The 12,034-nt window shown below is 26.2% G+C and overlaps 2 protein-coding genes across 2 annotated transcripts in view; both read left to right on the top strand.

Annotated features, from left to right (window-relative positions):
• Positions 1–5,853, top strand: part of LOC105622718 — an 8,297-nt gene extending 2,444 nt beyond the window's left edge. Inside the window, exons 3-7 of the mRNA XM_012204134.1 lie at positions 2,824–3,093; positions 3,286–3,757; positions 4,245–4,344; positions 5,380–5,535; positions 5,800–5,853. Coding sequence (XP_012059524.1) covers positions 2,824–3,093; positions 3,286–3,757; positions 4,245–4,344; positions 5,380–5,535; positions 5,800–5,853 — 1,052 coding nt within the window. The remainder of the gene's footprint in view (positions 1–2,823; positions 3,094–3,285; positions 3,758–4,244; positions 4,345–5,379; positions 5,536–5,799) is intronic.
• A 530-nt stretch (positions 5,854–6,383) lies between these two features.
• Positions 6,384–11,302, top strand: LOC105622707 (odorant receptor 13a-like). Its single transcript, XM_012204123.1, has 7 exons — positions 6,384–6,399; positions 6,900–7,175; positions 7,837–8,317; positions 9,457–9,556; positions 9,750–9,875; positions 10,575–10,730; positions 11,267–11,302. Exons 1-7 carry the CDS (start codon positions 6,384–6,386, stop codon positions 11,300–11,302), a joined length of 1,191 nt encoding a protein of 396 aa, XP_012059513.1.
• Positions 11,303–12,034: the final 732 nt, after the last annotated feature.

The raw sequence follows: 12,034 nt of genomic DNA, 5'->3' as shown, positions 1-12,034 counted from the left end.
ATTTGTTTGATACAAGAAATGTTAATTTGATTTAACAATCATTTTTTTTATTGAACAAATATTTACTTACTGTAAGTAAATGTTTAATTGGCAGTATTGAACTAAGTATTTATTAAAATTAACTATATTTTTTTCTCAGTGTAGGATATGTAATATCCTAATTTTTTATTATATATGATTTTGAAGACTCACAAAATTTCAAATTGTTAGACTTATATGAATACGCTAAATTAAAAAAGTCAGATATCAACTGACATAAAAAATCTTAAATTAAATCTTATTTAAAATATGAACCTTTAAAATAAATGGATAATAAATAAGAAAGAGAAATGCATAAATTTTCAATACGAAGAATGTTGTTTTAGCACAGTGTCATTTGTGCACATGTTAACTGGCTAACTTTTATTTAAATTGTGAAATTTTTCAAGTTTTTACGGTAAGTGAATTAATTTTTTCGTTTTCTATATAGTTTATAAAACAAAAAATTAAATATTTATTAAATATATTGAATATTAATTTTAAAATTTTAATGTGTATCTAATATGTATCTAATATGTATTTTCGTTATCGTATTAAAGTACCAATAAATGTTGCAGTACAGTGAAATGTTATTAACAACTATCGGATTTAAAAAAAAAAGTATTATTTTCTGTTAATAACAAACTGTTGAATATAAACTGTATGTTAAATAAAAACGCGCTAACATCGTTATAAGTACGTTCTGAAAATTGTCATTAATGCTTATTATATTTCAATCTATCTATCGATTAGCGATTGGAAAATTCAGCGTTTATTTGTTAGAAATTTTTTAAATAAAAGAATATCAATGAAGAAAAAAATCTTCTATAAAACAAAGTATCTCTTTAAATTTGTACGCTGAATATTATTTTATTTTTTGTTATACATCTAATGATATTATATATAATTATATATAATAATATTGTTATTAATGTCTATGTGAAAACATAAGAATTTATTCTTTATTTATATTTCATACAAATAAAGAAAACATTAATAAGACTCCTACATTTCCGGCACAATAATAAATTAGAGAAAGTAATACTAAAGTAATTGTGTATATCCAATTATTAATATTTTTCATATATTTTTTAAACGTTAATTATATTGACGTATTTATATGTGTTATATTACCTGTGATATACTTTTTTCGCATAAATACACATTTTTAAATAAATGACATGAATTATTTATTTAAAAAGTAATATCGTATCTTAACTTTTTAATTAATATGATTAATATGATTGTATCTAAAAAAATAATATTTATGATATATTCGACTATTATCAATAATGTAAGAATTACATGCTTGTTATTATTGACTGTTGATCCGAAAGGGTTTACAGAAGTACTCACAGATGGTAGCGGTTGAATCCTTTGTGTACTGAGCAAGCGCAAAATCATAATGGTTTGATATAATCGTGAAGAACGATTCAGTCAAACGATAATTTTTGTGCCGTGAACATCAATGAATGTTAACAAAGGTAGAATGTTTCGAAAAAAGGCAAAAATATTTGCATCGCGATATTCTATTAAAAACAGAATTGCATCATATAAAATACTTATATGATATAATATAATATAAAAATCAAGTTTTTTATCATGAATTTTATCGTGAATTAATAAAAACTTAAATCTCAAATATCATAAAATAACTCAAAATATTATTTTGATTTGAATTTTATAAATTTTCTAAAAAAGTTAATTTTTGTTGAATTACTGAATGTTATGTTTGTGTAAAATTAAAGAAAAACTTATAATATATAACCATATAATTTCATATTAAGAATATTATTATATACATCGATAATTATATTTATAGCTACTTTTCTTCATTTTCTTCATTTTCTTCTAGTCAAATGCTAGTATATACTATATATTTTATTTTTTGTTTTTATTTCATAAACAAAACAATATTTCTTCTTTTAAGATAACTGTATTCTATAAGCCATTTAATTACATTATGTATTAAATATTTATTTATAAATTTAATAAAAAAGTAAAAATTAATATTAATATTTTTGAAACAAATAATTGTTTATTAAAGAAAAAAAATATTTGATTTATGTAATAATTTATTGCAACAATTTGCAAAAAAACATCACAGATTCATTACAGACAGAGTCTACAGATTTTCCTAATAAAATTTTATATTCCACGAATGTTTGTGTGAATGAAGAAATAAAATTTTATATGCTGATACATTTGTTTTCGACATGTAGAATTACAATGATTTTAAAGTTGATGCATACAATAACAACAATTAGCTGTGCACAAATCATCCTTTATTTCTCTTTAATATAACAAAGAAAAGTAGTAAAAATCGAAATGTAATCAAAGCAACAACTATTTATTGCAATAATAATATAAAATTTTGTGCAAAGCGATTTTAAAGACAAATTTGTGAAGCAAATATATATAAAAATAGTGTAATGTTGAAGAAACATTATTATTAAAAAATTTTAATTTTGTTTTAATAGAATCACTTTACATTAGTACAATTATTTATTTTATTATTTACTGCTTTAATACGTGTTATTATATGCAATAGAGCAGTGTTTGCTAAAATCTATAGATATGACAAATTCTATAGAAAGAAGTTCTATAGTAATATAAAAGAAGTGTTGTATTCTCCTACGATATAATTACGGAAAATATAAAAATTTAAATAGCTTCTAAATTCACTAGTAAGAATAATTACTTGTAATAATTATTCTTATAAAAAAATGTTAGAAAATACTATAACAAATCGATATCTAATTTAAAATTAAGCAATAATATTTCTTTTAAAATTTGATTTATTAGATTTGAATTACGCGTTTACCCTGACTCGCCAATGGTTATGGATATTTGGCATATGGCCCGATCCACATATCCCTTTAAGTGAATTTCGCCGGCCAAGTATAAGATTCATTATTGTTACGTGTACTGTGAGCTTTTACGTATCAGGTCCTCAGATAATGAATGTGCTTCGTGCTTGGGGTAACCTGTCTCGGATACTGGAAAATTTTGTCTCGGCGACTTTTAGCTTAATGGGAGTGAGCAAATTGATTGTTACCTGGTATCATGGCGAAAGTAAGTTCATTTTTCACAAATATATCTTGTCATAAATATCAAAGAGATTTATTTTTATCGTTTATGATAAATAATAAAGTTGTATTCCTCTTATTTAAGCACAAAATGCTCGGACTGTTCGATAATCTTCTTATAAAGAATTCTTGCATCTGTAATTTATGCTTATATTAATATATTGTATTAATTTAGAAGCACTTCGGCCGCTGATGGCATCTATCATGACCGATTGGATAACTTCTACGAGCGACTGGGAACGAAATACTATGTTAAAGATTTCAAGACGTGGCAGAAGTTTATCCTATAGATGTTGTTTGTCCGCGGCGTGCTTGACTACATTTTATCTTTCTTTGCATTTACTGAAATTCTTTAAAACTATAAACCAGTCTCAAAGGAACCTCGTCTACCGAATAGGAAATCTTCAAAGCAGTCCATTCTACGAAATTACCTATTTTATTCAATTATCCGGAGGAGCATATTCAATTCTCGCTAATTATACCATTGACAGCTTTGTTTCGATGCTCGTACTACAAGTGTGCGCGCAACTGATAAATTTACGGACAACGCTGAACAATCTGATCAATGAATTAGTCAGCAAATCTATATCTTCTTCGAGATTTAGAGAAGGTTTAGCTGCGATCGCTGTACGACATAATCATCTTATCAGGTACGTCAGATATTATCCGGCGCGCGCATGATATTTCCATTATTTAATACTATGAATTTATAATCATTCCTTAATAAGAGATCATTTTTAAGAAAAAAATTTTTAAATAATGTCTAACACTTATCTCTCTCATATCATACAAAAAAAATATTCACAAGATATTAATAAAAAGATTTATTAATCAATGTTTTTTGGAAAATATATCCTATTTTTAAGAACAAGAAAAAAATTGGACTTAGATTTAAAAATAAACTATTAGATTTAAAAATAAATAAAATTGATTTAAAAAATGATAAACAATTATAACAATAATAAATAATATTACATTAAATTATAAATTAGGATAGATTCAAGATATAAATTCTACATATAAATAATAAAAAAATAATAAAAATAATAAAAAAAACAAGTTAAATCTTTTTAAAGATTTGTATATTGAGATCCAAGTTATAAGTTAACATATAATGAATGAGTATACATTTTCAAGGAACGCGAAAATCATCGACGGCTGCTACAGTCCATTATTATTTATGCATGTATTAGCTGCTACTTTTCAGATATGTGCCATAACTTTTCAAGTTTTCACAGTAAGTAAGATCACTTATACATATATATACATTTCTTCTTGCGTTTTTTCGAAAACAAAATCAAAGAACTAAATGTAGATTAAATCCATTAATCCCTGCAAACACAGAATACAATGTTTATATAATTGTATACAGAATGTCCCAAAATTTCTGACTCAAAATATTATGGCAAGAAAGTTTTCGAAAAATTAAATAAAGAAGTTATTTATAAATTTTTATTTTAAGCAATAGTTTCTGAGATATAACGGTTTAAAAACAGCCAATTACAAATTACATAGTTTAAATAGTCATCTATGAATATTATTAGAGAGCGTGCTGAAATTAGCATTCAGCTCAAATTAGCTCTTATTAAATTATCGCACGCGCAACTTAAAAACAGATGGCCGTCTAAACGTAGTATGTAATTGGCCATATCTAAACTTTTATTATTTCAAAAATTACTGTTTAAAATAACTTTTTTACTAAAGTTTTGAAGAACTTTGTTACTATAATATTTTAAATTTTGGAAAACTGTATAATTCTATATAATTATACGAACTATTACATAATGTTATATAATTGTTTTATTCCCTATTTTCTGGAAATAATATTTTATTATATAACTTAATATATTGTGTTCACAACACAATATATTATATTAGATTTGCATTGCTTTATTACAACAATTAAAATAATATTTCCAGATAATAACAGATAATATGAAAGTGCCTGTTATTAAAATGACTTTTTTGTCATTTTATTTTGTTGTTCTGTTAACAAATATGTATGCATACTGCTACTCAGCTGAAAGACTAATGACCGAGGTGAGATAATGCGATCGAATCGTGTGTTCGAGAGAGTTAATAAATTATCAAATATACATAAAAGGCAAAAATTTACTTTTATTTTTTAAATAAAGTAAACATTTTATACACCGTGAAAGGTTTTGAGTTTAATTGTATGAAACTTCATAATAAAAAATGAAAAAGTTCTTAAAATATTTATGATCAATTCACTGTGCGAAAAGAAAACCGTGTGAAACTTTGTAATTTTCAGAGCACCAAAATGACATATGGCGTGTATGAATGCAAGTGGTATGACATACCACCGAAAGACGCAAAAGACTTAATGTTCATTGTATATCGATCTAGGATTCCCCTTAGATTGACGATTGGAAAATTTGGAATATTTTCGTTAGAAATGTTCGGAACAGTAAGATATATTTAGAAGAAGAAAATATATTATTTTGTTTGTACGCGACTTGATTCTATATTAATTTGTGTTTCAATAGAAACATTCCTTTCTATTATTATTAAATCAAATTAAATTATTTTTTATTATTCTGTTTTATTTTACATTTATATTACATTTTTACATAATATATTTTATATAGATATTTCATATATTATATACGTTTATATAAAATCGTAATTATATAAAATCGTTTATTTTATTTGTATTTTATATTCTGTTTAGGTTCTGAAAACATCAATGGGATATCTATCGGCATTGTTAGCAGTAAGAGATTAAAGAAAATAATACTAAAGAAATAATAACGATTTCGTTATCACTACGATATCGATTTTTATATAATGAAATGAACAGGTTTATATGCACTGCCTGCAACACTTTTCAAATTGAAAAAATACACATTTTTGCGCAACATGTCAAATTATTATTCGACTATTAATTGTCGAACTATTTACTTCCTTCATTTAAAGGACAAAAATTATCAATTTTATAATATTGCAATAATACATACCTCTATTAAATAATTAAATAATAGTTCTTGATCATCGAACACATTAGCAGTATCTATATAACTAAAACTCATATATTTTGTCAACCAACTGCAATAAATTTTTATTTAAATCGATTCGCAAGTATCGTTAAATGTTCAATACGAAGTAGCAACTTATTCTGGCTTGACTTTAGTGTCTTTTATGGAGGGTAGATCACTTTCTGCATCGGAGCATGCGTGATCTTTAGGGAAGGGATAGAAAAAAGTCGATCGTAAAAATATTTCAGTCGTTGCATCGTTGACATCCGTATAAGTATCGATGGATGCTGATCGAGGTATGCATGGATAGAAATGCATATGTGCTCACGTGAAAAACAGATAATAAAACCGTTATCTAGATATATTCCTATCTAAATCTCACAAGAGATAGAGAAGGGAATGCAAAGCCGTTTAAAAAACTTGTTACACGTATATTTGTGAAACGTGGTGCGCTGCTAATTGTTGAGTGTTTAAAATAATTAAGAAATATTCTAAGTAAAACAACAGATCGCAATAACATCATTTTGACATTAAAATGAATCGTGATTGACGAATCGAAAAGTGACTTTTAATAATCATTTTAGAATCATTTTGACGCCATTTTGATGCCATCATGATGATTTTATGTTCTGCTTGGAATGTATCCTTTTTTTGTAATTGTATATTTTGGAAGCAAAATTATTTTATAAATCGCCTCGATGTCTTCCCAATGTATACTTTTAGCACATTAACAGTATCGAATAATGATCGAATTTCTTCCTTCGTTGATTTTTGAAGCAAAATTCGATCTGTATAGATTTGAATTTCGCAATCGGATGGAATCGATTCAATTTGAGTCTCGTCGGCATCTGGCCCGATCCATTACAAAATCCTAAACAAAAAAGCAGACTATCTCGATGTCGCTTCATGATAGCTAGTTTCTTCATGCTAGGCTTTATGTGTATACCGCAATCGACGAATTTGGTATTCATTTGGGGTAACGCGGATATGATGACCGAAAACCTGGCGACTGCTAATATCCCAGTTGCGAATTCTTTTATGAAAGCATTCACCATCTGGCGTAAAAGGAAAGGTATAAAAAACAAAGAAATTACAAATGGCAAGAAAATTAATTTTTTGAATAATAGAATTATCTATTATAAATTTAACATTTTAAAGCTTTAATTTTTATAAATATTGGGTTGTCCGGAAATTGGTTCGTGCCGATGTTGAAGGAAAATTGAAACATAGAAGATTTAAATTTTAGTATACATTTATTAAATTATATAGGTTAGTCGGCACGAACTTTCCGGACAATCCAATACTAATCAGCTATTTAACAATTGCATCTAATTTCTATGTTTATGAAACAACGACATAATGACAGTAACAAGATGATATATTATTATTTTTCTCTAATCTATATTCTTAAATATCTTTTGTAATTTTCGTACAACAATTTCGTCTCGGCATTTCGCATGATTATGTCCAATAAAGACATAATTTGGCAAAATGCTAAATTGTCAGCGTAATATCTATCTAAGCAGAACAAATCATGATAACGTCAAAATGACATTAAAATGAATTGAAAATAATTGAAAAAGGATTTTTAATGATCATTTGAGAGTCATTTTGACATCACTTTGATACCATAATGACTTGTTGTTCTGCTTGGGTAGTGATAAAATTATAAAATAGACTTGTTTACATAAAATGTTCATTAAAAAATATATACAGGTAATATTTGTTTAAAGTTTTAAAGTTGTTGGTCAACTTCTTCTATCAAGATTGGCATACGCCAAAAACATTTGAAGAAAGAACAATTATGCTGAAAAATGCCAAACTTGTGAGAAAGATATCCATATGGTGCACAATATTAACGCAGACCATGGTAACAATTTATATCGTTCTAAGAATCTCGACGATCATCAGATTTTCATCTAGTGATCCAGCTCGTCCCATGCTTTATACGGCTTATTTTCCTTTCGATATTACTAGAAGTCCGATTTTTGAACTGATTTGCGTATGCCAGATGCTATCTGCTTATAGCGCAACGGTTTCTTATACCGGTAGCGACAGTTTCATTTCCATGTTAGTACTCCACGTCTGCGGCCAATTCGAAAACTTGCGCGAGAGACTCAAAAATCTCATTAACGATCCGAACGGAATAAAAACGTCTCAAAAGTTCAAGAATGAACTGAGACAAATTGTAATGAGACATGAACATTTAAACTGGTTTGTAATTCATGGAAAGAAAAACTTTTATTCATTTGCTAAAGAACACAAGATTGCCTCATATGAAATAAGTTTACGTATAAAAATACATTTCTTTATACCACTGCAGTAAATAAATTGTTTAATATTAAAGTTATTAGAGCAGTCAAATAAAATGTAGCGGATAAAAAATTTAGATATTGAACTGAAGTAATACGTTAACAATTACCATAGTTGGCAAAACACTTCTTCTATGTGAGACGAGGCTTGTAAAATTTCTTGAGCTTTTTTCTCGAAACAGACAGTCTTGATCCATGCTGCGTCCGATGGAAATTTCAGATTCTTCATCAGTACTCGATTCTGTAACTTCAAACGACAGTTTCGTATCGTTGTCGTTGGACTGCTTTTTCACTATGTATAATATCTGCGCAACGATATAAAGACCGATACTTTTGTTAAAAATTAAAGACTCGAGATACAGGTCTCCAAAGATGTGGAAATCGCATGGCGACAAGTTGTAGACCGGGTGCTCCAGTTTCTCACCAGCAACTGTAGTCCTTATGCGATTTCCACATCTCTAGAGATTCGAATAAAAAATCTGAAAAGCAGGAAATTTTCGTTTAACAGCAGAAGACTGTTTGCGAATTAGTAATGTACAATTTCGAGAGTTTTATGAATAGGGCATCCATGGGCATTGTCTGGTTTTATTTTTATTGATTTATTACTCACAATGCAAGAAGTATCTTGCTAGTCACAATGATTATTAACATGTTTGCAGATTTCATTTAGAAATTTTACGTTCGTTTCATTTTACTGCTCTAATAAGCCAATTATTTAAATAATCTTTAATAAATTTTTTCTAATTTTTTTTCTCCATTCACATAATTATATAGAATACACATAATAAAATCAAATTTAATTTTTTTAAATCAATTCAATAAAATGAAATTTAACTTGAAAAATAATTATCTGCCATGTCATTGTGTTCGAATAAAAAACTTTTATTAAAAAATTTATAATATTTTGTCTAATGTAATATAATCTATAACAAGAAATTGTTTATACAAATGTAATTTACAAAATATATTTAGCGTATCATAGTATCATAACTCGATAAAAATAAATCGATAAAAATGAAAATACTAATCATATATATCAAGGTTTGCAAAAACACTCGAGGATTCCTTCAATATGATGATGCTAATACAGATACTTTTTTGTACTGTTCAATTATGCTTTCAAGGGTTCCAGGTTTTTACGGTGAGTGACTCAGAGAACAGCATTTTATTAAATATTGTTTATACATTTATTTTCTTTCTAATCAATTAAAAATAATATTAACATTTTGTTAACATTACGTTTGTTTGTATAAAATTAATTGGAAAAATTTGTGCGCAACACAATAATTCAGAAAATATGAAAATGTAAGTAATAACAATCAGAAACATTTTAGATATTAATAAAGGAAGAAGAAAACGAATCGATGACCTTTCAATTAATTTTTCTAATTATTTTCGTAGGATTTATTCTAGTTCACTTGTATATTTATTGTTACGTCGGTGAAATGCTGCTTGTTCAAGTAAGATGCATAAATATATGTGCATAATGTACTTTCATGGATATTTTCTTCAGAAGTGTCAAAAGGTTTGCAGGTTATCGCTGTGTCGTAATCCATTGCTAACGTTATTAATGACGTTAGTAATGACGTTATTAATGAATATTACGACACAGCGATAATCTGCCTCTTTGATACCTCTGAATGTACATTACATATTGCTTTTCTTCATTTCTTTGTACAACATATCAACAAACATGAAATTATTTATCATTATTTTAACGTTATTTTGACATTAAAGACGCTAAGAATAAAAATGACGACAAATAATATGAGTTTGTTTGCTGAGATAGTAGAATAAGAATTTATTGCAAATATTAAATATACATATATATGTATGTTATATTTTTATTTATTGCAAATATTAAACTTACATATATAATATATGTACGTTATATTTCAATTTGTAAGATGATAAAAAAATCAAAATTAATTGATTTTTCGATTGATAAATTTCTTATTTATGATTTATTAATCATTAGCTTTCATTTTTTATTTTATCGTCTTATAAATTAAAATATAACTGCTTCAAAGAATAATATATTACTTTTTTCATCGACTAGTAAATTGAGAAGAAATATATTTACTATAGAAAATAATAATACATTAAAATTATTGTATAAATTTAGACTAATTATTAAATATTAATTAATGACATTTAAGAGTACTGAGATAGGATTCTCTGCATACGAGTCGAACTGGTTTAATATATCAGGAAAAGAAGCCAGAAATCTCCTACTTATCATACATAAATCAACAACACCTCTTTGCTTAACTGCTGGGAAATTCAGCACATTTTCTTTACAGATGTTCAGTAAGGTAAAATATTATATAAATAATTATTATTTTATAAATAATTACAAGTTATTTTGTCCGACATGTAATATCTGCAATATCGTAGAAAAATTCGTGATTAATTCATAAATTAATAGATTTATTAATCGATCAGTCAATTGATGAATCACTCAATAAGTCAATGAATCAATTTATGAATCAATCAATAAATTAATCAATTTATGATAAATCAATAAATCAGTCAATCGATCAATTGATTTACCCATTCATTCATAAATTAATCATGATATTTTCCTAATATTACAAACATTGCAAAGGATTGATTGAGCAATCATTGAACTTGATTGATTTCTTAATCAATAAAGTAATTGATTCATTGATTCTATGGATTAGTTATTGCATATGTTATGTAAGTATGTTGAACTTTCTGTCAAATGTCATTTTATTTCAGATTGTGAGAACTTCACTCGGTTATCTTTCAGTATTACTTACGGTAACCGAACGGAAAAAATAATTCATGACTAAAATTTGCTATAATTATGATAATAATTGTTGTACAGCTATCTTTAAATAAAACAGAATCAAGACGACACTAAGAATATAGTATTTAGCTTCTATTTTTAATATAAATTGTCTACATCATATTTTATAAGTTTGCTTAAAAGAATGGACAAACATTTTTTTAGATTATAAAATAAGACTTAAACAAATCAAGAATTTTAAAAAGCTGAAACTATTAAATAAGTAAATGTTATTGATCCTTATCAAACTGATACAATGTTTAACATTTTAATTAATGAAATCAATTATCGCTCACAATAATTCATTTAATTATTTCACACGTTTGTAAAATCATATTCTTTTTTTGTTGCTCCAAATATTAGATGGCAAAAATAGAGAAGCATGTGATGCTAAAAAAGACCAAATTGAAACATTCGTCATCACTTCCGTATCAATATCTTCCATATTCATCAAAATATCGATCGGGGATACCGATTATATAATTTTCTTGGGACAAAAATGTAAAAAATGAAAATTTTTGTTATTCAAAGTTGACATTTTCCATCTTTTATGTTTTCGCTCTAAGATAAAAGTTATATTAGTACCTTGACGAGTACCTCGATGATCTTTCCTCTAATCATCAAAAGGCGATTTAGAGTATATTGGATATATACCAAGTATATAAAATTTTTCGTATATCTTTTATTTTGGTATGTCTTTTATTAACAAACGAATACTTCTTCAGAAAAAAAAGAAGATAATTTTTTTGTGAAAATGTAAACACACACATATATATATATATATATATATATATATATATATATATA

Source organism: Atta cephalotes, assembly GCF_000143395.1.
Source record: "Atta cephalotes unplaced genomic scaffold scaffold00002, whole genome shotgun sequence".
NCBI lineage: Eukaryota > Metazoa > Arthropoda > Insecta > Hymenoptera > Formicidae > Atta > Atta cephalotes.
Note: the sequence above shows the minus strand (reverse complement) of the source record. Positions and strands in the feature narration are given on the sequence as shown.